Below are 26,281 nucleotides of genomic sequence, written 5' to 3' on the forward strand. Positions count from 1 at the left end.
GTGAGCTGATCACCAGGCTGAGCACATATTATGGCCGGGCTCTGAAATCGCATGAAGGTGACGTGGACGAGATGCAAAAGGCTGTGATGGCCACATACCGCCACGTCACCTCCACTGATGAATGCTCGGACCACAGTCTGTGCCCAGCTGGTGAAACTTCATGGTGTCGGCACAATGCCGCAAAAGCAAAGGGTGAGCCCGACCCCAGGCATGCCTACAATCTACCGAAAGACGTGGCAGAGGCATTACTACCGGTTTATACCCGGCTTTCGGAAAGAGCCCTGCTTCAGAGGTGCGAACGCGGCAAAACGCAGAACTCCAACGAAAGCCTACATTCGGTAATCTGGAGTTTGGCCCCCAAGGAGCACCATGCGTCCCTGTTCGCTGTTGAAGCAGCTGTTGCAGAAGCAGTGCTGCGCTTCAACACGGGCAATTTGAATTCTGCAACGGCAATCTTAGGTGAAATGGACATGAATGCGACAAGTACTGGTGCCAGGACAGCGAGAGAAAAAGACCACCGTCGCAGCATTGTCTCCAACAAAAAAAGAACAGCCTCATTGGAACTCCGGAAGCTAGTGAAGAGGAGGCATGAGCACAGAATGCATTCAGACTATGCTTCTGGTGCGTTTTGAGGTTGTCTTGTTGCATCTTCTGCAATAAAAATGTGTGCCCACGTTTTTTCTCGATTTCTCAAAACGACAATTTTCATGTGCTTCCCATTATGCCGGAGCAATATCTCTGGTTCTATCTGGGTTATCATTACGATTTCTTTTTTGTTTCGAAGATAAATGCAGGGGATGTTTCGTAAAGTAAGTTTTATTGTAATAATTTTTTGAGAAAATTCTCTAAATGGCTCTTTTGTTTCAAGTGTAGATGGGGAAATTTTTCATGTCATATTCAACATCCCACAACTTTGCTTCGAAATAGCCCAGAACAATGATTTATACTTTATTGCACACTGTGAACATACCGAATTGGTTCTATAGGTTGCACATCAATATCCAAGTTACAGTTAATTAGCTAATTAGGCCCTAATTGAAAAAGTCGCAGTTCATTATATCTTTAAAACTAATTGTCACAGCAAAAAAAAAATTAGATTTTTGAAATCAGCAGTAAAATCTACATAGGCTCTCCACATTTGACTGAGGTACTCGCAAAAATAAAAGAGTTTTTGGAATGTGTAGCATCCCCCCTTAAAACACAGTTGCGGCGAATCCCCGACAGAGTCTCATAGAGACTAATGCATTCGCAGACTGCTTGAGCTGTAGTGTTTGGCCTATGCCTTCCGGCGTGCTAACTGCGTACAGCAATAACATTTTGTGCGACAAAATTTTACTGCTCTGCTAAACTTGCAGATCCCATAATGTGCCAAGAACAGTTTTTCGTCATGTTGATGATTGCGTAGATCAGCCAATAAGTTATTACGAGTTCTGCGCGATTGCGTCGATGACGCTGCGAGTAACAATCGGGGCAAAAAACGAAGGCGAGGTGGCGACCACCGACAAACGCGCCGGTATGACTTATCGCTGGCGAAAAGCCTTATCACAGCAGGCGCGATGATCTTCTCGGGCCGGTGCCCGCACGCATGTGGCATAGCGTCACTTTAGGCCTACTGCACGCTTTTAGTGGGCGGCTACCTAAACGCACTGGGCCGCCGATCGCTACCGCTTCGTTTTGTGGGACCGTGTTCAAGGGCGTGTTGCTTTACAGAAATGCAAGCAGCTCGCTGTCACGGAGTTTAGCGTTGTGGATCACGGGCACCGAGAATACTTGCTGTACTATGCCAACACGTGCACGGTACAGCAGGTGTAGCGCTGTTGTTTACATGCTGCATACTTTTATTTAGTCACAGCTGACATGCGCCTCCGTCCGCTACCAGGACTGCTAGAGCAACACGGAGAACACGTTGCTTGTGGCGTTATCCCAGCAAGCGGATCGGCAGTCGCAGTGTGTGCGGAGTGAGCGAAGTGCTGCACGCAACTAGTCATGCAGTAAACAATTTGGCTCTCTGTGACTGTACAGTGTTTAAAAAAGAAAACTGCATCAGTTTTTGCTTAGAAGCAGACCGCGGAGCGACTGTATCACAGACAGCCGATTGTGTCCGTTCCGTCCACGCAGGAAGGAAAGTTATTTCCCTCCTCCATGGTTCTGTGGCTGTACCACGCTGCATACCCCGGATCCCGCGATGGTTTCGAAATGTTCATCGGCGTCTTGATCGCGTGCTATCGAGTGGTTCTTCGAGAGTCAGACACTTTTCTGTATCTTGGCAAAAAGAAAGAAATGGTCTTGCGGTGGGCACTTTGGGCAGTATTTCCGGCGGCACTGCGTTTTTACTTTTGTTGGCGGCGTTGGCGCATGTCAGGGGATTTGTAGCTGGTGTCAGGAAATTTGTAGCTGGTGGTTAATGCGTAGTACGTTTAGTGCGTAATTAGGCCGCTATCCCCGGCAGGTACGTATTAACGGGGTTTTACTGTATAGACCACAAATTGGTAAGTCCTTTACTCCCAGAAAGCGCTTGCATTAAACTCTCGCGAACTTGGGCGTAACTGGCCGCAGCACACTGGGTGAACGCATGTTCTCGCGTACCGTATTTACTCGTGTAATGAATACACTCGCATAATAAACGCTCCCCCAACTTTATTCATCAAAATTTGGATTCTTTTTTTCCCGCGTAATAAACGCGCCCCCTACATTTATCTGCTGCAGTCCCGCTAACGGACACTTGGCGCCTCCTCACCCATTGGATCTCGTTTTTTATTGTTTTGTCGACCCCCCTCGGCCACCGTGGCTTCACCCGTTGCCGCGTGCGTATTTTGCTTTCAATCTGTGCGTGGCACATTCGCTGTCTTATGTGTGCGCCACAGCAGGGTTCAGGAACGGTGCCAGTGTAGAGACATGGCAGCTGATACCTTCGCTCTGATACCTTCGCGGGCTATGTGCTTATCAGCTGCGATGTCTCTACACTCCACCTTTCTTGAATCCTGCTGTGGTGCCTAGATATGACGGGGTACGTGCCGCGCACAAATAGAAAAAAAAACAATACTGCAACGGGCAAAGGAGGGGGCGTGACTTTGGCTCACTGTGGGCTTACAACTGCCCGCGCCAACCGATCAAAGGTCGCGTGCGTGCGATTTTCGAGCGATGACAGGAATTCTTGTTGCGAAGGGCCATTCGTCGCTATCGCGTCGCAGGTTTCTGGAAAACCAATAAAAAAAATCGCTTATCGTCCGAAAAAAAAAAAATCGTGGCGATTTTCACTACACAGTAGCACCCATCGCTTCGCTTGTTATCCGTGCGTAGAGGAACTTCTCATGTAGAAGCGAGGCTGCGGCTGTATTTTGTCGTTAAACTTGTTATTGACAATTTGTTTTGATGCTTTGGGGGTAGCTTGCTACAATGTTGGTTACTTGCTTCAATGTTATACGTCGTCACGGTTGTCATGCGAGGTTGCCGCGAAGTTGGCAAAGTGCGTCGTAGTGTCGTAGCACATGCTTTTTGGCACCCCTCGAGATCATTGCAGATACCACTGTTGCGGTCGAACGATTGCGAGAAAAGATAGCTGCAAAACGCTTTTATGGCGTGCGTGGGTGGCCCGGGAACAACTTGCAGAAGATAGCGCCAGATGAGTAAAGTGCAACAAACAAGCTATTTCTAAACAGTGTACGCGTATGTAAATTGCTAAGCGACCTAACTTTTTTTTTTGCATTACCGCAGTTTTTGCTTCTCCCAAAGAAGATTTCATAAAGTTTACCTCGCATAATAAACGCACCCCTGAATTTCGCTCCGATTTTTTTTAGAAAAAAAAAGTGCGTTCATTTTGCGAGTAAATACGGTATAACATGATCAAAATATACAGAAAGTTTGGAATCTATGGGAATTTCGGTGCGCAAGTTAGCTTTACCGTACGCCTTCATGGTGATGCAAGGAAGGTGGCCATGTGTCAATACGCATGTCCTTTTATATGCCGAGCATTTCTTAGTCGCACAATGTTGCGCTTTAGCGTATTCGGCGCCGTCCACACTTACACTGTGCATGCTCGCGTCTCGTGCCGGCCCAGGAAGACACCCGCAATACTGTCACTCCAGTAGCCATCAAAGGGTAAGACCCCGCCGGACGCTCAGCAAGACGAGCATGCACTGTGGGGGTGCGTACGTTTTCCCCGTACCCCTCTTCCTCGAACGCGGGTGGTGTGTATATAAGCGTCGAAGCATGCATTCGAAATTCAGTCAAGGGCGTCTTTACTTAGCTTTCACTGCACTTAACGCTTTGCTTTACTCTAGTAGATGCGATCGAAGCAACAGTACCTTCAACCAGTATAAGGGCACAACCCAACATCATCGTCCCACCACTCGTTAAAGGCCACACTTCTCCTTCATTCATAAATATAAAGACGAAATAACAATTAAGCATTCCGAAACCATACCCAATTACACAACATTCACGCAAATCCCCCACCTATGCGCGACACATTTACTCGAGTTGCCCCCGTGGAAAGATGTGGACGGTTTTTTTAATCTTTTTCTCGCGATTTGCAGTCGGGGGTGCTGGTTATATGCAGGGGCGGGTTATACACACGAAAATACGATATTCAGATAACCCATGGAGCATGCCAAGCGTGCAGCGCTGCAAACGAGCATGCCAAAGCTTCACTAGAGGCCGACTGAAAGCTGCAGCTGAAAGTGCTGAAGCTCCGCACTACTATATCAATCAGTGTACGACTGAAAAGCCGGAACTCGTCGTGCCGTTTTGCAGCTTTATTGCTTTCAATCTGCAGATGTGTCAGCCGCGCACTTTCGCAGCGTATTTCCTACAAATGAACGCGACGATAGCGACCTCAGTTTTCCGTGCAGTGGTTGCGGCAAACTATAGTTCTATTTTCAATCTGTGCACACCGTGCTAGCTGTGCATGCACCTTCAGAACTAACGCCGTTGCTATCTTTCTTCACATCGATGATCAGTATTGGGTCGAGTCGGTACACGTACCTTCGTGGTCGCCCGTGATCACCACTACCGCATTTGTGTTCGCAGCCGTTGCGGCAGAATGTAGTTACTCTTAGACTAGTTGTGCTGTGGCCGCACATACAGCGTCATGACGCCGTGGATGTCATATATGATCGCTCGGCAAGGGACGACGAGCAGTAGTTTTGTTTTGAGTGCGACGTCAAAAGCATGGTGGAAGCTCTTAAAGAACGGTTTTGTGGCAGCCTGCATGTGCATCAAACCCAGTAGCAGCATGAGGATGGTTGGGCGACCTGTCGCCGAGCATCTCAGTGGTGAAAAATTTACCGGAGTGTGCATGTGAGGGCAGAAAACGTGTCTCCGATGAAGACACAGGTGTTGCAACGCAACTGTGTGCTCTGGATGTCACGAGCTGATCAAAACTGGTTGAGTTGGTAGTGGTATTTTACGACAACCATGGGCATGGTCCTTACCCTTAGGTTGTAGTACTCTTGAAAACTTTGTTGTAGCGGAAGTACTCAAGAAAAATATTCCTTGTGACGAGACATTTTTCGCATTGGTTTCTGTGAGCGACTGATGGGGAATCGAAAATTATTCGTTGTGGCAGAAGTTTTATTGTAGTAGACTTCATTATAGCAGGATTGGACTATATACTCAGTGTGATTCAAATTGTCTCATACTTACGTCCATGCTCTGGAATGGTTCCAGCTGTGTCCTCTCCCTCAACATCTCTCAGCACTCACGTTATGGCACAGCAGTGCATCGCAACAGTTGCACTGCAACATCTGTGGCCTCTTCTCCTTACGCACTCTCATCAATCACATGCTTGCTGAGTGTGTTAAAAAAAGAAAGAAAAAAGACTGTGCAGTCAGTTGAATAGCCACAGGCTTTCACCAAACGTGCAATTTACAAAGTGTCCTTCACTTTTTTGCTAAGTTACTTCAGAAAATTTCGTATTTTCGCATCCCTGTCGTGTTTTCGAATCATTGAAATGCTGCTGAATTCAAACTGCACTATTCAATTTATTCTGTCAATGTGCAGCATGTGCTGAAATGCTTTAGTGCAGAAATTCTTCGGCCGTGTTCAAACATTGCAATCTTGCTTTGCAGGCCACCAAAGGAAGCACGGTGTAGTCCAGCAGTGGTCGAAGATGTGCCCGTGGCTCTTCCCATTTCACGGCCTCCATGTCCCTCACCCGTCTCTCTGGTGGTGCCCAGCATGCCGAGCCAAGTGGCACACCTGGAGCGCTCTCCACAGTTGCTCCCGCCACGCATGTCACCACCCGTGCCACCACCGGCGCATCAGCTCCTCGGCCGAGGGGGGCCCACACCTCCGACACGAAATCTGACGCCATCGCCCAAGTTGATGATGTCCGAGGACAAGTTTGACCAACTGCTTCCTCAGGCGCCGCCCACCCTCTCTCTGCCAGACCCAAGAGAGAAATCACCGGCAGCACCTGCTGATGCTATGCCATTGTCTCTGATCAAGATGGAAGTGGAAGAGTCCAAGCCACTTCGACTGGTGTCGTCCCCGTCATCACGTGGCCGGCCGACTCCTCCACTTCCAATGCCAGGAGGCATAAACCCGTCTCTAGCGGCCCTGTCGGCCATGCCACCGCCGCCTGTGGAGCCTCTGCTACCATCGGGCATGATGCCCCCCACGGTTAAGAGCCACCTGGTGCGCATAAAAGAAGAAATGAGCGGACCACCTACATTGCTCATGGAAGGACCGCCCAGGGGTTTGCCCCCTAATAGTGGCAATCGTATCTCTCCGCTTCCACCAGAGGCCACACAGTCATTGGCTGCCACCGGTCCACCACTGGGGATGCCCAGAGGCCTGTCTCCTCTGGCGTCCCTTCCCCCCTCGTCCTCCTCGTGCTTGCCAGCATCTTCTCTGGCGGCCGCTGGTGCCTCGGCTCCCCCTCGGTCCTCACCGTCTTCCGTGGTGTCCGGAGCCCCCGTGGAATACCCGGGACCACCCCCGCACCACGTCAAAACTGAGCCCCCGCCTTCTCCTCCGAAAGAGCGTCTGAGTGTGCCTTCCCCTCCTCACCACATGCCCTCCTTTTCTCATTCCTCCTCACCGGCCCACGTCAAGTCGGCGCCCTGCTCTCTTTCCGTGCCGACCCCTCCAACGTCCACCCCCACCTCTTCGGCTCCTAGCCACCACTACCCCTTCTCGCCCCCTCTGTTTGCCACCTCCTCTGTGGCGGTTTCCACGGCCGCCTCCCCTCTGGGCGGTGGCTACCCGAGTCCGCTGGTGACTGCTGGTCGACAGCCGCTGGGAGCGCCTCCGCCCGGTGCACCTCAACAGATGCATCCGGGATTCCCATACCCCGCCTACTTCAGCCCCCAGCTCTACTCCCCACACCTTCACTTTCCTCAGACGCATCCTCAGTTTGCCCCTCCACCCCCTGCACCCCCGCCGCCGGCGCACCAGGCGACGGCGCCGCAGCATCATTCAAAAACGCCCCCCTCGCGCGCCCCCGTATCCATGCCGCTCCCTCCTCAGCTTCCGCTGGACGGCGGAGGCGGGGGAAGCGGGCATCGGGTGGCCCCACCTTCCCACCACGGGGGCTCCGGCGGCCACCACAGTGGCGGGCTGTCGTCGCATCACGGCGGCGGCAGCTCCCACCATGGTGGCCCCCCTGTCCACCACATTGTGCCCGAAGAGGAGGAGGAAGAGCCCGAGGCCCAGCAGCTGGTGAGGGGACCCAGCCCCGAGCCCAAGGTTGAAGACAGCGAATGCCACCGCAGCCAGTCCGCCATGTGCGTGTTGTTTGCTTCATAGGAGTTCTATAAAGTAGTCGTGATTTCACCTGCATTGTACAAGTTGAGCACAATTCCTGTTATTCCCTCAGATAATTTATTGAAAGCCGCATTCAGTGCACTTAATTACGCATTTTTGTGACATCAAGCACCTCTCGAGCATTTCAGATTGCTTAGTTCCCCCCAGACATGTGTCACAAGTTTTATTAGTTCAAATACCTAAACACCTTCATAGACTTTGTCATGGATTTTGACATTGTTGCTCAACCAAACATAAGGTTTAGGTAGTACAGTCAGACCCCACTACAACGAAACTGACTGGTCGCGAAAAAAATGTCGTTGTAGTGAAGTCGACAAAAATATAGCACATCTAAACTACCAAAACAATGAACATTTATTCTCGAAATTCGAAAAATGTCCGCTGCTTCCTATTCTTTCGCAGCAGCATCACGACGTGATTCTCACCCATGCATAGCGAGGCCATGGGGAAAGTGTGCTAAAACAACGCCTAAAACCGCCTTCATGAATGAACCAAACAGTGGCATTAACATGTTAACACCAGCAGCTGTCCGCCGTCAAAAGTATCCGACAACGCTCAGATGGAGGCAGGGTATTGCGTAGCGGCGACTTTTGCATTATTTTATGCCATTCTTATCAAATATCACTTGCGGCTAGCTGATTTTCTTGAGAATGCGGACGAACAGCCGCTCTGATTAGTTACCACACTGGCCAAGTGCAAACATAATGATAAGTATCGGAATCGGAAAAGGCGTCTTGCCGCGGTTGCACCCAGCAGCTTGGAAAAGGAAACCATGAACTGAGCCACTGAGCTTCAGCGTCAGATAGTCTGCAGCTCAAAACAAGCTAGTGGCAAAATAAAAGCAGGGCAGTCTCATTGCCATCGCTATCAAGCAATGGTGGCACCCATGCTTGCTGTACAGCGGTGGTTATTGGCGGTGCCAATGCGTGTTTTAGACTTCGTTAACGCATTTCTAGGCTCTGCAAATGCATCAAAACATTAAAGATTGGTTTTACTGCATAGCAATAAGTATCTGAGCCTGGAATTGCTTCGTAAAATTTCACTGAAGCGAGACAATCGAAGAAAAAGTGTTCGTTGTGGCGACAGTATTTATGCATTGACTCTTGTTGACGGCTGACGGGGAATCGTGAATTTTTCGTTGCAGTGGCAATTTCATTGAAGCAGCGTTCGTTGTAGCGGAGTTCGACTGTAATAACAAACCTTTAATTGTAGTATTCACATCAACCGAGAAAATATACACTTCGAGCAAAAACCAGCCAGCACGACAGTCTTTCACTTGTGAAGGCCAATTGCACTGCAGTTCTGTTGGCGGGACTGACTTTTAAAGACGATAGTCTTTCTTGTGGACCATCGACGGAAAAATTTTGGCCTGTCTGTCTGTACATTTGTCTGTTTGTCCGTTCTTAACAATACCTCAAACGGTAGACTCCATCCGCAGCGCCCACCAATATTGCTCAAGATCCAGCGTGCATACTTCAGCAATTGTAAATTAAAAAGCAATTGCGCATATCTGAGGTATCATAATAACACGTCGATGTTTTGTATGGGTGCCTCTATAAAGGACTGTAGCGTTAAAACACACTGCGCTGACAGGGCAACGCCTTGCTAAAACAACACGATTGTGGCACCTGCCTGTCGCTAGGCATTCTACACCTTATCGCCTCCGAGAATGGCACGCATCTTTCTCCGCAGGCACGCACGCCTTCCTTCGTTTTCTAAAATAGTGGCCAGATGGCGCTCGTGTCTAATGTGCCTCGATGCACTCGTTCGCCTCCGCAGCATGCTCGAGGCACTCTACCGCAGCGCCTCCAGAATACTATCCACCGATTTTATTGCGTAGAACGTCAAATAAGTGTTTTGTTTACTCTCTCCAGACGCAAGACTATTGTCTTTCAACGGCATTTGCAATGTAACATGCAGATCCGAGGCCAATTTTTTTCTTTTTTAATTTAACCGAGCATTTAACACACATTGTGCCTTGCACAAGGGTCATGCTGGAATTTTTGCAAATCATTGGCATCTCTAATGGCAAGCGCACAACACTAATACAAAGTAATGTGACAAGTTTAGTTTGAGCAGCCTGGCAATGTGAAACTACCAGCTCTGCCACTACACCAGAAAGTACTGTTGGAGTGCGCAGTAATAATTGCGTTGCTTTCCAAGCTACTCATGAAGTGTTGATTTCAAGTTTTCATAACATTTGCTTTATGAGGAACAGCACTTTCACGCAGGTTTTTGCCTTATTTGTCTTCAGTAATATTTTTTTCCAGCCAAGTAAATGCAAATAGCATCTTGATGGTTGTGGATGCATTAGTCTTGACTAAATAGTTGCTGCCCTTTTAATGTTACCATGTAGACGTTGCCTTTGCAAAGTGTGCATTGTTGACGAATGTCGCATCTTTCCTCACTGCACCACACCAGCTTTCTGCGGCACTGGAGTCGAGGAGAATTCAACTCTTGCGCTCGCACGGACTTGACCTTCAAGCCCGTTCCTGATTCGAAGCTGGCGAGAAAAAGGGAGGAGAGGGCACGCAAGGCAGCCGAGAAGGAAAGGGAAGAAGCCAAGGTGAGTGGCAGCACATGGATGCCCCAAAATGTGGTAGTTGGTGTGCCGCTAACACAGCTTCAAACTTCGGTGCCTCTTCACCAAAGTTTGAAGTATCATGTTTTCTATACATGAACCTTCACTGCAAGTCCCACTATAATGAACATTTTGGGTCTCCTGCAGATTTTGTTGTAGCGGGCTGTATGTGCGACCAGTGCCTTCGAAAACCCGTGCTGTTGATAAGCGCAAGAGAGGCATCAGATTTAAATTATGCTCACATTCTGCAACTTTTTGCCTTAGCAGATTTTCTGGGGCTTGAAAAGGTGTGAACATGCTCAGAAAACGTAGACAAATATGCATAGCAGATCGTTACGCAGTATGCAGTTTTTAATGTAACTGAACATGCTGCCAGAGCACTTGGCAATTGGCCCTTAATACTCTGCTTTCTCACTTTTTCACACTTATATCCCACCCCTGTATATCACCGGGCTTCCAAATTAGTAAGCATAGAAGAAAAAATTTTAGCAACTGAGCTATCTGCATATTCTTGTGAAGCTGCCTTCATTTTCATAAAGCAGTGCCCTGACTTCAGCTCAGATTTTACTGCATATTTTGTACGGGTTATAAATGACAAAATACGATACGTGGTTACAGTAGAGTATTCTGAGCAAGCCTTTTACAGCAAAAAGCTGTTATGAGAACACAGCACGGGTCACGTGGGGCGCCGTAAATGTCCGGGGCAACTGTCGGTGTCCCTAACCACTATTGCATGAAATAGGGGGAAAAAAAACCTTAAATAATGAATACCGAGGACATAGTGTGAAAATCAAACCCTGGAACACTGCATGCCAGCCCAGTATTCTACTGCTGAGCCACGCCGGTACTTGGGACTCGTTCGCAAACTTGCCTTAAGCAGGCTTGATGTGGGGAAAGGTATTGTGTCAATACGAGTAATAAAGCGTTTTAGTTCAGTTCAGTTCAGTTCAGTTTATTAACCTTAAGGGCTTCCCGAAGGAAGCATTACATAAGGGGTGGGTTACAACTTCTCACATAGACATTTCATAATGATTAGTTATATGCTGCTGAAACAATGATGGGCAGGTGATGGCGGCAATGTCAGCAGGAAGGCCGTTCCAGTCTTTGGCAGTTTGGGGGATGAACGAGGCGGAGAAGTGAGCAGTTCAGGCACGTGGGTGCGCGACCTGCTGCGGATGACTGGTGCGGTGAGAAATGCGTGCAGTGGGTACGATGTATGGCGCTTAACTGAGGGTGCCGTGTAAGAACTTGTGAAAGAGCATGAGACTGGAAATACGTCGACGATCACAAAGCTTAATTAAACCGGAATTAGCCTTAAGTGCTGAAATGCTGATATTGTACGAGTATTTTGAGTGAATGAATCGGGTAGCGCGATTTTGAACGGCTTCAAGTAGGTCGATAAGATATGATTGATGTGGGTTCCAGATGGCCGATGCATACTCCAGTTTTGGTCTTACGAGGGTTTGGTAAGAGCAATTTGACATGTTTTGGGGCCTGACGAAGATTGCGCCTCGGGAAACCTAGCGTCCGGTTTGCTGATGATATGGTATTATAAATATGAGCGTGCCAGGACTGGTCGTTAGAAAGAGTGATTTCAAGATATTTATAAGAATGGACATTCTCGAGAAGCGTGTTTTTGATTTTATAAGAAGGTGCTATGGGATTACTGCTGCGAGAAAATGACATAGCTTTGCACTTATTTGTATTTAGGGTCATGAGCCAATCGTTACACCAAGTAGTTATGTTGTCTAGGTCTTTCTGGAGAGCAGTTTGATTGTGGCTCTCATAAATGGTACGACAAATGACACAGTCGTCCGCGAACATTCTAATGTTAGAAGAGACATGCGAAGTTAAGTCATTATTATATATTAAGAATAAGAGGGGGCCAAGGACAGATCCTTGAGGAACGCCAGATGTTACTAATACTGGGTTAGACAAGTGATTATTGATAGCTACGGACTGGGAGCGGTTACTAAGAAATTCAGTAATCCATTTGAAGACATCTGGGTGTAAGTCAAGTTTTTTTAACTTGAATAATAGGCGCTGGTGAGGAACCTTATCAAAGGCCTTGCAGAAGTCCAGGAAAATGACGTCAGTTTGCACATTGATATCGAGATTAGTATGAATGTCATGCAGAAAAATGGCAAGCTGCGTTTCACAAGATAAACCCTTGCGAAACCCATGTTGAGCGGGATGAAAAAAGTTGTTCGAGTCAAGAAACTTCATGATAAGAGAATAGATGACATGTTCCATGATTTTACAAGGAATGCTCGTTAATGAGATGGGACGGTAGTTTAGCGGGGAGTCTTTGTTACCTGATTCATGGACTGGAACGACCTTCCCAACCCTCCAGTCATCTGGAATAAGACCTAAGGAAAGAGACTGGGTGAACAGCAATGATAAATAGGCTGGGACAATGCACTTCGTGTTTTTCAAAATTTTCGCAATAATTTCATCTATACTAGAGGAGGATGTACACTTCATTTTGTCAATGATAGCGCTAATTCCGCTTACGTTAAAAGTGATGGCTGGCATTTCAGAACTTATACAAAACGATGGTGAAGCGGAATGTGCGTTTGACTCGTGAGTAAAGACGCTTGCAAAAGCGGAGTTGAACATGTAGAATAGCAAGGGAACAACCAGGCGTCAATGTGAATTGCGTTACGAGTAGGTCGTCCAGTGCTCCAATCCTTTAGAAAAGCTTGTTTTTCGTCACCTGTTAACTATGGCACATACCCACTTCAGGCCTAAATATTCATCGTCGTCAGCCACTGCGTAAAATATTTGCACAACATTCCTTGCAAGTGTGTAACGGACACCACGCCTCGAATAATGATGAGTGATAGTATAGTGAATGTCTGCCTGCTTACTGCACAGAAATTATGATTACAGTAAAAGCTCGTTAATTCGACACGCGTAAATTCAGAAATTCGGATAATTCGGACGGCTCTGTTGGTCCCGGCCAAAGTGCATGTTAATCTATGAGACCAAACCTTCGTTATTTCGTCGGAATTTGGCTCCACGACACTTAATTCGTACAAATGCTGATGGCTGCTGCTACACAAAAGCGTGATAAAGCAGCGCTGGCACCACTGGAGTGAAACCGAAACCTGAGTGGCATCGCCATCATCATCAACTAGTGGGGCGATCACAGCGTCACCGAACTTCGGCGTCTTCTTTCTTCTCCACTCAGCGCCTCCGACGCCATTTTCCCTTGTGTTGTGTCGAAACCATCTCTTCTTGCGGAGTTCTCATTTTCTTCCATTGTGATCGTATTTGCATGCCACCACCATCGTGCGCTGCAGTGATGGCAACGCCCAAAAAGCGGCAGAACTACGACGCAAAGAACTTGGTGACTAAAGTGGAAATTTTTGAAGCACTGAAGAACGGCGAATCGCGACAGCAGGTTATGACCAAGTACAATGTGAAGCAGAGCATGTTGGGAACGTACGTGAAAAATGAACAACAGATTCGACAAGCCTTCAAAAGCGAGAAGTTTCATGCCTCTAGAAAGCGGTTACGAACTGCAGCTCATCCCCAGCTCGAAGAAGCTTTGCTCCTGTGGATTACTGACTGTCGCAACGCGCATCTGCCTTTGAGCGGACCTCTCATCATGGCGCAAGGTGAGAAGTACGCTGCAATGATGAACATTGCATCGTTCAAAGCGTCAGAAGGGTGGTTTACGAGGTTTCGAGAGAGACACGAACTTGTCTTCAGGAGTGTGTGCGGTGAAAAGGCCAGTGTTGACGAAAGCGTGACCACCAAGTGGAGAAATGTGAAGCTGCTGGAGCACATTGCCGCATATGAACCACGTGACGTGTTCAATGCAGATGAAACTGCTCTATTTTTCAGAGCTCTGCTTGACAAGACGGTGACTTTCAAAGGGGACGCGTGCATTGGTGGCAAGAAGTGCAAGCAAAGGATAACTGTGCTTCTTGCCGCCAATATGACTGGCACAAAGCGCTTGCCACTACTTGTCGTCGGGAAGGCGCTTAAGCCACGTTGTTTTCAGAACGTCAAAAGCCTTCCTGTCGAGTACACAGCGAACAGGAAGGCATGGATGACATCGGATATTTTTCGCGGCTGGCTGCAGCAGTTGGACCGGCACTTCACGTCGAAGGACCGCAAGATAATTATGGTTGTTGACAACTGCAGTGCCCATAACTGTACAGTCGAACTGAAGAACATCAAAGTAGTTTTTTTGCCGCCCAACACTACGTCTGCTCTTCAGCCGATGGACCAGGGTATCATTCACTACGTGAAGTCGAAGTACCGCAAGCACCTGCTAGAGCGAATGATCCTATGCACAGAAGCTGGAAAGTTTTATCAGTGGACTTACTCGGCGCAGTGCACATCATCGCCCACGTGTGGAAAAACACTCAGCCGCAAGTCATCGTCAACTGTTTTCGGCACAGCGGTATTGTGAGGCCCGAGCATGCAGCAGTAGCTGATGATGGCATCGAGGAGGTGTCAGCCGAGTTTACCGACGATGACTGCCTGACTTTCGATGATGTCCTTTCCACAGATGTGACCTTTCAGGACTACATCGCGATTGATCATGGTGTCGCCACGAGTGCTCTCCTGACCAATCAAGAAATTATTAATGATGTCACGGGCGCCCATGAAGACCACGATTCCGATGAAGAATCATGCGAGGAGATACAGCCGCGACCTCATCGCAACCCACGGGAAGTCTCGGAGGCGCTGTTAATATTAGAGGACGCTTGCCTGAACACTCCCGACAGCTTGCGTGCTGTTGGCCATTTGGAACAGTTAAGAAAAATTGAGATGTCAGCCGGAATCAGCGCGAAAACGCAGACAATTACAAAATAAAGGTATGCTTCTGCAGCTTGATTTTAAATGTTGTTTTCCCTGTTCATTCGTTAATTGGGCATTCGGTTAATTTGGACAGTTTTTTCGGTCTTGTGAAATCTGAATTAACGAGCATTTACTGCAATTATGGAGTAGTGAGTACCCAGCAAGTGTGCCTGTGGCAGTTTTCCAAAGAGTGTTTAGAAAAGGCTCTGAAAGAACGCTCTTACAGCTTTTGCTGGGACCGTGCTGTGTGTTCCGCGCAGGCCTGGCGGTTTTTTTTACCCCTTCCAAAAGCTCATTGTGAGGACGGTTTCAGACGGGAGTCTCCGGACATCTCGATTGTGCGGAAAAAGTACCACAAGCATGGTGCGCCGAGAAACATGTGTGATGCTGACCCGCAAATCGCAAGATCGAATTCCGGCTGCAACGGCTGCATTTTCGATGGAGGTGAAAATGCTGTAGGCCCCTGTGCTCAGATTTGGGTGAACGTTAAAGAACCCCAGGTGGTCAAAATTTTGGGAGTTTTCCACTACAGCGTCTCTTGTAATCATATGGTGATTTTGGGACATTAGACCGCACATATCAATTTAGAAACATGCGTGAGCGCAAAAGCAGACACACACAACCAGGCAGCCATGAGAGCGGACACGGAAGAAAAAGAAGTCGCAGCTTTGCCGCAAAGCAATGAACATGATAGCAACAAATTGAAAGGTCACGCGCAGAATGGAAAGCAGATCGAAATGTGCCCCGCGTTTCTTATGCACAAATAACGCACGAAACATACTCACTGGTGTGGATGCACGCAAATAAGCGTCTCATTTGTTACTTCGCTGTGTCTGAAAAGCGCGTGCTTTTCGCAAACGGAGACTGCAATGATTGCAGTGACCTTTGTGCGCCCTGTAACTACAGCAGAATCGTTCCACGTAAAGCCTAAGGCCAGCCAAGGCGTACAATCCTCGCCACCGCGAGATAAGGGCGCGCGAGGGAGCATCGCTCCCCTTTTCTAACCCGGGCAAAGTATGCATTTTCTTTCTTGTATTTATATATATATGTATATATATATATATATATATATATATATTCATATAGTATTCATATACGGTGGTTGACGGCGACGCCGGTGCCGGCAGCAAAATCCAACCCAGAATGTCCCTATAATTGCTATTGCAATAAAACATTGCGCGTCGGTAATTCCAGCCAATGAAAAACATGGAACAGCGCTCTTGTTAAGTGCACCGGCCACGTCAGCCAATGGGAGACCCGGTACAATACACTTGAAATGCGTGCCGAGTGAGAGCCAATCGGCAACCCGGGAACGACTTTTAGATTGGTCGTTCTGCTTGAATGATGCCTTTTTGAGATGGTGCAAATTACGCACAAAGGAAACGAGCTTCAAATATAGCTCAAGATGGTGGCACTAGGCCCGCTGCAACGCTCATGGAGCGTGCTAAGTTGGAACAAATTTCGTTTTTTGGGGGGCAATTTACTACTGCCGGGGTGCTTTTAAGGCCCATTTTATTGCATTTCCTGACCGAATTTAGCATTAGTAATTTGAGAATAGGTGCTCAGAGCTACAAACACCCCTAAAATAAGTTCTACAAAAAAATCCATTTTTGGGGTCATTTTAGATCGTAAGACTCGCGTCCCTTCTAAGTAGGTGATAACACAAACACGCCACCATTCGTGCTGCTTCATTGAGCAAGACCACTAAGTGCACTACAAGGATGTGTTGCCTGCATGAACGAAAAGCAGTTCATCCGCCGCGGTGGTATAGCATTACAGGTGCGCCTTGGCTGTTGACCTGAAGGTTGCGGATTCGATCTCGACCACGTCGAACGCATTTAGATGGAGGCAAAAGGGTAGAGGCCCATGTTCTACAAGAATTTGTCATGTTTTTACTGTTCCCTTGTGATGGGCGAAATTCAAGCTCGCTGTTATAAAGTTTTGCCAAAGAAAACAAGAACTGTGCCGCTGCCAACAATGGCAGTGCGAAGTTTTTCGACATGGGTCGTTTGGTACGAGAGAAAGCAGAAGAGTGAGCGTTTGCTAATATAAATTTTCTTCGGTTGAAGACTTCTTGAACCGTGCCAAAGCTTAGGTCCTCCGGTATTGCCGTATTGTGGGACCTAGTTTCTCTCAGCAGTGTCGTGAAAAGCTTCAAGAAAATAGGGCGTTCGAACAGGCTCGATCGAACTGTGGACGACGCACATAGACGCGCTTTTGGATGGCGTTGACGGTGGCGACAGTGGCCACGACGACAATTCCCATTCAGACCTTTGGTCAATGATTCCGACTACGCATAACTGGATCAGGCTAAATAAAGTACGTTCTAATTCTGTTAAATAAACATGTACATTGCATTTGTGCTCCAGTTTATTTTTTAATGTATGTACTGTGTGCCTTTGGTCTATTGCACATTATTTCGAATGTGTCTGCTAAATGTCCACGTAATTTATGCACCCCCCTTTTGAAACTCAAAAATCACGAAATAAAAGTGCGCAAATTATGTAAGTATGGTAGACATGTCAAACTGCAAAATTTCAAGTGGGAAGGGGTTTGTAACTGCCCCTGACTGTGTCAGTGCCCAGCGACTATGCCCCTGAGCTCTTTTCTCATTGTTCCCCATTGTTTCCTTACATCAACCATATGACTTTAGTTCTTTTATCATTGTTTCTCATTATTTCCTTATGTCGACCATATGACTGACTTAACCGTTCACTCTTTGTAGCAACGGCTCAGCTCCTTGGAACACAGGAGTGGGGCGTCCGAGAGCAAAGCGGGCCCCAGCGGCCACCCATGCGACTTCCCCCCTGGTGCGAATCCCTACAGGACAGCACCTCAGCGCGGTGCAGCAACCAACCCATACGCGGCAGCGGCAGCTGCGGCTGCCGCCGCGGCAGACACCCCTGCGTTGCGGCAGCTGAGTGAATACGCCCGGCCGCATGCGGGCTTCTCACCTAGTGGGTACCCCTCGGCTAGGGCCCATCCAGCAGCCGCTGCAGCAGCTGCGGCCGCTGCTGCCATGGACCCCATGATGCTACACTACCAACTGGGCATGTATGCTGCAGCAGCTGCTGCCTCGAGAGAGAAGTGAGTGTTTCCTCACGCTCTGCGAGAAGATGCTTTATGCTGGCTTCCTTTACATTCGATAGTGAGGCATTTGTTTGGGGAAGGTAATTGTGAAGGCAAATTTAGTGCCAAGTAGGAATCTGACCTGTCCTGTGGTGCTTTTGCAATCGCAGTGGACGGAAGCCACTACAGCGGGTTGCAAAAATCGCAGTCTCGGTATTTTCCAATATTCCACCCCTACCTCAACCCCCGCCGCTGTGGTCTCTCAAATTTTCACCCTGCTAGGTTGGCAGGTATGCGTTAACAGATGCTTTCGCCTTTGGCTTTCAGAAAATTTGTTGTAAGCGGCACCATACCTATTGGAGTCTCATGTAAAAGTCTTCATCAGGGGTATTTGGGGTACGAGAAATGAAAAATAAATAAAATCTCTGGGCAAAATTTTTTATTGTCTGAAAGTGATGTTCAAGAATACTGCCTGTGCGCTGTAAGGTAGGGTCCAGGCTTTCAGATAGGGTTTCATGTGAAGGGGAAAACCAAACAGTGTGTTCCCATTAACAGTAGGTCGGACTTTACATCTGTTCCCAAAGAGTTCTTCAATCACACCAGTAGTGAAACTCCGTTTCATAACCTAACACGCCCATAGGCAAATCCTTTTAGAGGCTAGCAAACAGGCACACCACCTGGGAGCTTTGACAGAAAACACACCAGATAGTCACAGTTTTTACTATCGCTCTGCGAGTCACTGCATCTAGGATTAGAAGCACCTCCCGCAAAGTTTGAATGGTCCTGTGACTGCATTGTCAAAAGCTACAATTTAAACTTCTAACAGGAATGCTTTGCTTGTGGTCGTGTGCTATGCAAAACATAGAAAAATTTCATTTCGTAGGTTGTTCCTGCGCAGGAATGTGATGCCACAATTGGCTGACCTTTGCAGTTTTGTCCGCTGTTGTGTCCGAAATTTACCAGGAGTGTATGGGGAGTTTCGCAACTCGTACGATTGAAGAACTCTGGTGTTCCAGCAGGGCTAATGGGCGTTATTTCCTGTTGCAAACTTTCAATGGGGCTAATGCGGGGGCTGCTCTTCCCTCCCGCCGACACCACTGTAGCAGTCTGCGTCTGGACCTGGAGTTGGAGAAACGCGAGCTGCAGGACAAGCTAAAGGCCGAGCTGGAGCTCAAGTCACGGCTCCCCCAGGCATACGACCCGCACTGGCTGGAGCTGCAGCGGAGGTATGCGGCTGCGGCGGGGCTGGGAGCGGCCGGGGGTGCACTGGGGGCCGCTGCGGCGGGCATGTCCCCCTTTGCACTCTACGGGGACCAGAGAGACCGGCTGGGTTTACCCCCAGACGACCGGCTCCACCCGGCCGCTGACCGCCTCGCCCTCGCTGCCGCCGATCCCCTGCTGAGGTAAGCGGGCTACGACGCCAACTTTTTTAGACCCCTTGCTGAATGAGAGTGCTTTCTTGTCTTGTGAAGATGCTAAAGCTGCAGTCACTTGAAGAACCAAACTGTGATCTGAGCACGCAGATTGCATATTATTGATCTGAGCACGCAGATTGCATATTATTGCACCCAGTCACGTGGCGCTCCTTTGGTCCATGCAATGTAATCCATGAGATGATGGAGACCTAAAACATGCGTGTGATGAAGCATCCTTATAAGAGCCGGTAATGCACATCTACACCACGTGGTTATTGTTAGTGTAATGCACGTATGTCGAATGGGCAATAACTTCACTCAATCGGACATTATTGTAAAGTGCAAGACTAAGTGAAAGCATAGGGCATTTTCTCGCATATAACCGCTTCTGCATACAATCTGCACCCCCACTACTAACCACAGATAATTTTACCCTGACTGATAAGCAATGCACAAAAGCTGTGCCAAATGTCAAAAGAGGAAAGGAAGGAAGCGACACGCATTGTTACGCCTTTCCTTCAGTGTTTTTTTTTTTTTACTTTTAACATGATAAATCTTTACCATATTTCAAGGACCTTGAAAATGTTTGCTAGTCTAACTTCTAATGAATCAGTGCTTGTGGACAATGCTCCTTGCATTTCTGACATTTCTTTTTGTTTGTTTTTGTTTTTTGCCCTCAGGTTGCAGATGGCAGGTGAGCTGCACGCAGTGCCCCTGACGCATGCGCACGCCCACACACACCTGCACCTGCACCCCCCTCATCATGACCCGCTCTCGGCAGCAGCTGTGGCCATGGCGATGCCCCCTGGTGGGGAGCCCCCTCCCTCGGCCGGGCCGTACGGAACCGGTTACCCGCCCGGTGGTCCAGGTGCAGCACCCCCAGGGAGTGCTGGTGGCCCTCCTCGAGGTGCGCCGCACGGACCACCGCCGGGTGGCCCACGGCCACAAGACCTGATGCACCCTGCTGCTGCTGCTGCACTTATGCGTTCTTCCTACGAGGAGCAGCTTGCACATCAGGTAAACCAACCTGTCGTCAACTCCACTCCCATCCCTCTATGGCATCTCTGTAGCTAGGCTGTGTCTGTGCAGTTTGGTCCACAATACAGGAAACTTAGTAAATGGAAATCTCTTGAAGGGGGGAGGCTACTCTTGATGGGCAACCATTTATTTATATATCTGAACGAAATTTTCACAGTTTGTGTATTGAGATGTGCAAATTCTAAAAATGTAGTCAATTTTTTTATAGAGCAAGTAGTTTCGAAGATACTCCACAATCAATGTATACCTGGGTCCTTTGTTTGGAGCCTAATTAGCATCTAAGCAGGAAGCACCGAAACATTGGCGACAGTCTAGAAACAATGTAGGAGACTGGGAGTGCAATATGCTATAAATCAATTTCCTGGGCCGATTTTGACAAGTTAGAGGACATCAATGTTTACAAAAAAAAAAAAGAAGCCACCTTCACTTGTCATGTATCTGACCCATTTGAAAAACTTTTGATCTGTATATTGCCTTCAAAATAGGCATATTGCATACTGCATGCATTTATATTTCCGGCAAAAAAGAATCATTATGATAGCTCGAATGGAACAGAAGTTATTTTCTCTGCCAATTGGCAAATGTGCTAAAAGTGCTGTTCTCAGAAAATTGAAAAAATAATATTGCCGCTCCTCCGCGTTGCTTTTGCAAGCCAAATCTCTTCTCTACCCCCTCCGGCATCCAACCAAAAGGTCACGTGCGCATGACGTGCCCGAACAAGCCCAAGCCCTGTGCACGCGTGCAGCATTTATTTATTTTTTTTGCGGCTGTTGTTGTTTGTCAGTGTCTACTGCCTGTATCTGCTGGATGTTTTGGAAACGCTGGCTTAGACGCGGTAGAATAGATGAGCACAATGAGTGCGCGAACGCGTAGGAGTGTTTCATGGCGGTCATCTGCTCGATGCGCGGACCGTGCGAACACGAACACATGCAAAACGCTGGCACATTAGCCCGGCACCTTGTTGCTATTCACGGGGACAAAAAAGAACGCTCACATTCCCTTATTGTGTATCGTTATTTATCTAGAGATTTATTAATCTCTTCAAGCAACGAATACATAATCTACGCATGTTATGTTACCGTATTTACTCGATTCAACCGCGCCCTCGATTGTAACGCACACCCGATTTCCACGACAAAAAAAAAAAGTAAGACATCAATTGCAACAAGCACCCATTTTTCTCGCTGGCCCGCACGATCACACCACACAAAAAAACAACTCCTTTCGGGAGCGTCTTCCATTTAAATATGAGGTACGGGGAAGCTTGTGCCCGCCTGACGTGTAACAGAGCATTGCCGTCACTGTAGTTTCACCGTGGACCGATGTCAGCACACGAGCTTCCTTCGCCCCCTTGTTCTCGATGGGTGTGGTGCCAGGCACGTCGAAGTAAAAAGGCGCCTGATCGGCATTCCCGATTTGCTCAAGCAGGTAGCTGTTGTGCCTCAAGTTTAGGACGAACCTCTGAAAACTGTGAAGCTTTTCATCGTACTCCTCCGCAAAACTTTTCGCATATGCCCATTCACCTTCAGAGGGAAAAGCCTTTCCTCTTTATAAAGTTAGTTAGCCAGCACCTGCTCGCTTTAAACTGGCTCCGCGTTAGACCTTTTTCTAAAGCTAATTGCATAGCCCGCACTTGGAGCAGTTCTGTCGTCACGGGCTGCCGTGCCGCTCGCTGCTCAAGCACATACTCGCCGAGCATTTCTTCAATTTGCGGAAACCGACCCTGCTGTGGTCCACTGAAGCCTTTGTGTGAAGCTTTGCTGTCGACAATCTTCTGCTTTTGTTTCCGCCAGTCCTGCACGCACGTTTCGGGAACTCCGAACGACCACGATGCGGCTCGATTTCCGTCCATTTCTGCACACGCGATGACTTTTTTTTTAAAAGCGGCATTGTGGTGCACTCGAGTTTTTGGAGTCGGCCCTTCCATGCCGTTGATGGTAATGAACTACAAGATGACGAACTCCTCAGCACACGTGCGAAGTGCCGCACATGGGAAACGCATAGGCAGAAATGGCCGACGGGCCATGCCGAAGCACGTAGGGGGCGGCCATTTTGGAAATGCCGATGGCAATAGAATGACCGTATTCATTTTTTTTTTTTTTCGTACTCGATTCTAACATGCATGCGATTTATGAACTCGCTTAACCGGAAAAAAGGTGCGCGTTAGATTCGAGTAATTATGGTAGCTAATTTTCGCCATGTCACGTGCCGTTGTTGGCAACGTCGGAGCATAGTCGTGCACGTAGAGGACCAACATCACTGCATTGCCGTGAACGTAGCGCCATTCATATGCGCACGTCATGCCCTCATTTGCAGGGCGCATGCCCGCAGTAGGAAGGGGGAGCAGCGTTCACCTCGAAATTCGACCCATTTTGGCGGCGCGAAGCGTTGCAAATTTTGGCAAACGTGATCATGAACATCTCATCTACACATTGCGCTTGTCAGCTCAAAATTGTCAAACCTGGTGAGTGGCCCCTTAAGGGTTCCCCAATTTGTGCGTTGTTCCATTTCATTGTGTAGTTTATCATAAGAAATAATTTTATCTATCCAGATTATATATACTAGCTGGGTTCGATACATGACGCGAAGACCGTTGAAGGTACCGTTTAGCAGTGCTTTTTTTATTTCTTTTCTGGCTATGCAGATCAATGCAGCCCAAGTGGCGGCCGCCCAGCAGCAACAGCAGCAAGAGCAGCTGCAGCGGCAGTTCCTGCTCGAGCGTGAGCGGCTTGCCCACCTGAGCGCCCTGGGCGCAGCTCATGCAGCCTCGGCCCACCAGGCACAGGCTGCACAGCTGCTGCCCCAGCATGAGGAGTTCCTACGGTGAGCATTGTGCTGTAGACACAGCTCTCTGTGGCAACGAAGGGTTTACAAAAGTGTCTCTCCTATCGTACAGAGCATGCCAATCGGATCGATTACTCAACCAGTGCAAACTCTCTTCGTGCTTTACGAAGGGCCTTCAGCATGCAGAGAATGGGCACAGACTGGTACCTCCAGTGGTTTTGCATATGTCAAAGTATGCAGGAAGCGTGATCACTACATCAGTGACACCACCACCATTGACACCGCAAATTATCTTCCAGAAAGTTCGCTCCTAGATACTGCCACATTTTCTCAGTCGCATCGTTTATGTACGTTATGCAGAGGTTCCATTTAAATAACTCGATGAGGTTATATATTGTTACGGGAAGGAGACTCCGAGTCAGTCTCCTTCCCGTAACATATTTGGTGGAGTTGTGCGATCCCCGTCCTCGCCACAGAACTCCGAAGCGGTCGCTCCCGCGCGGCTTACATGACCACTCAAGACTCGGCTACATGGTCGCTCCTCCTTCTGCCCAACTGTCTACCCAGCACCTCCACCAAATATGTTACGGGAAGGAGACTGACTCAGAGGGGTAGTCACCGATGTATTTTCAGCCGGTTAGGCGAGCAGCGCCAGCCACACAGATTAGCTCGCGCCAGTCTATCTCCTTCGTCTTCTTCAGCTCTATGCACTGGCACGTAGCAATATTATACAAGATGCTTATTTACATTATTTACAACCGAGTTAGGGAGTCAAGAATCTATGGTAGTTCATTGTTTGAAAGGTTTCTGTGACTGCCTTAGACCACTCTCTGTCTGGTTTCTGTGACTGCCTCAGACCACTCTATGACTGACACAGACCACTCTCTGTCCTTCTCTCGTTAGCCGTACCGACCGGTTTAGCAAGAGCCAGTCTGGTCCTGTCAATCATCCCATTTCCGAAACACATACGCAGGGGTCTCGGTCACCCAGCCTTTTCCGTGGCAAGGCAAGCGTCGGGCAGAGACCCCGCAGCGGTTTGGGCGAATGTGTTGATCTTAAACAAACTATGAATGAGCATCATAAAGTGGTGTGGTGCACATTAATAATTTGAATACCCAAGTAAGTTTTTGTCTGGCACAAAGCTGAGACTATGAAGCTATATTTATGAGCACTGCCATATGTCCCTAACTCTGTAGATTTAGTTTTATTGCCGAATTATCGCTTTGAAGATCAGGCAGATACAGTAAAAGCTCGTCAATTCGGATTTCACGGGACAGGAGAAACTGTCCGAATTAACCGAATGCCGAATTAACGAATGAACAGAGAAAACAACATTTAAAATCAAGCTGCAGCAGAAGCATACCTTTATTTGTTGAAGTATTTTGTAATTGTCGTCTGCGTTTTCGCGCTGATTCCGGCTGACATCTCAATTTTTCTTAACTGTTCCAAATGGCCAACAGCACGCAAGCTGTCGGGAGTGTTCAGGCAAGCATCGTCTAATATTAACAGCCCCTCCGAGACTTCCCGTGAGCTGCGATGAGGTCGCGGCTGTATCTCCTCGCATGATTCTTCGTCGGAATCGTGGTCTTCATGGGCGCCCGTGACATCATTAAGGGGGGAGGTGGCATTGAAAAAAAACTTTTTGACCTACAGCAATGAAATTTGGCATGCATACTCATAAGTGTCTAGAATAGGGAAATAGGCAGTTTCATCATGATAGCTTCAGTAGTTCTCAAGTTACATAATGCTACACGATCCAATTACATGGTCTGCTCGTGGAAAGCCTAGCGCTGCAACAAAACATGCCAGGAAGCTGCGAATGGTCTTGATCTTTACTCAAAAGAAAGCTACAGGGTATGGCCCTCTCAGAATTTTTTAATAAGTTCTCTTTTTTTTTTCATCATGGCTGCCGACACACATTGTCAGAAACAATGGCACGGACAAATCATCATCTAGAAAAACAACAGGGCCACAAAACAGAAATTGAAGATTGCTGTACCCACAAGCAGTGTTCAGGGATTCAGGGAAAAAAACAGAATCAAAATCAGTCCAGCCATTCTCGTGCTACTCTTTCCACGAGCAATGCACAATGTCCAAAACACACTTGTAAGAAACCTGTCGAAGTTTTCGACAGGCTTTTTTCAGTGAACTTTCTTGTTTCTCGTTGGATATTGATGAAAATTGGCACAGGCACTACGAATAACCTCACAGTGCTTCCATAAAAATTTTGAAGCGATACCACGAATACTTTACGAGAAACAAATTATTTCTTCATTGAACCATGTAGAGGGGCTGAGCATAATGTCAAAAAAAAAAAAAACGGTATTGAGAAAGCTGCGTTTAAAATTTCAACTTTTCTTTACGTCTCTAAGACACCTAAAAATTGTGATCTCAGGTTTGTCTTGTGATATTTGACTTCTTTTCATGAGTTACAAAGAACAAGTATGGATTTCAAACCAAGTTCTTTGTATGAAGGAGTGGTGTGATAGGTATGACAGAAAAGATTGTAATTGAATAAAACCATATACTGAAATTATTACACATACCTTTTTTTGTGCTGAAGCTGTAATTAGCATAATTAAGTACTTGATTACAAATATTCACAGAACTTTTTTTTATTTGGAGAGAGGTTTATTGCATCAGAAAAATGGATCACACCATGACGGCCTATGCCTTCTTTCTAAATAACAAAGTTATGAGCAGAAGACTGGTGGCACGGGAATTTCTAGCAGTATAATTAATGACATGAAACGGGCATATAAAAATTCGTGCCCATGATTCACACATGCTCTTTCGCCGCTCTAGCCGT

General features: G+C 47.7%; 1 protein-coding gene across 4 annotated transcripts in view; it reads left to right on the top strand.

The window, feature by feature from the left end:
• The window catches only part of LOC142803701 (uncharacterized), a 75,248-nt gene that overhangs the window by 36,289 nt on the left and 12,678 nt on the right, over nucleotides 1-26,281 (top strand). For 3 of the 4 annotated variants that reach the window (XM_075889350.1, XM_075889352.1, XM_075889353.1), the window contains 6 exons: nucleotides 6,069-7,727; nucleotides 10,189-10,333; nucleotides 17,892-18,253; nucleotides 19,339-19,638; nucleotides 20,331-20,667; nucleotides 23,333-23,511. In XM_075889350.1, coding sequence (XP_075745465.1) covers nucleotides 6,069-7,727; nucleotides 10,189-10,333; nucleotides 17,892-18,253; nucleotides 19,339-19,638; nucleotides 20,331-20,667; nucleotides 23,333-23,511 — 2,982 coding nt within the window. The remainder of the gene's footprint in view (nucleotides 1-6,068; nucleotides 7,728-10,188; nucleotides 10,334-17,891; nucleotides 18,254-19,338; nucleotides 19,639-20,330; nucleotides 20,668-23,332; nucleotides 23,512-26,281) is intronic. The other variant, XM_075889351.1, reaches the window with a different exon arrangement.

Source organism: Rhipicephalus microplus, chromosome 3 (genome assembly GCF_043290135.1).
Source record: "Rhipicephalus microplus isolate Deutch F79 chromosome 3, USDA_Rmic, whole genome shotgun sequence".
NCBI lineage: Eukaryota > Metazoa > Arthropoda > Arachnida > Ixodida > Ixodidae > Rhipicephalus > Rhipicephalus microplus.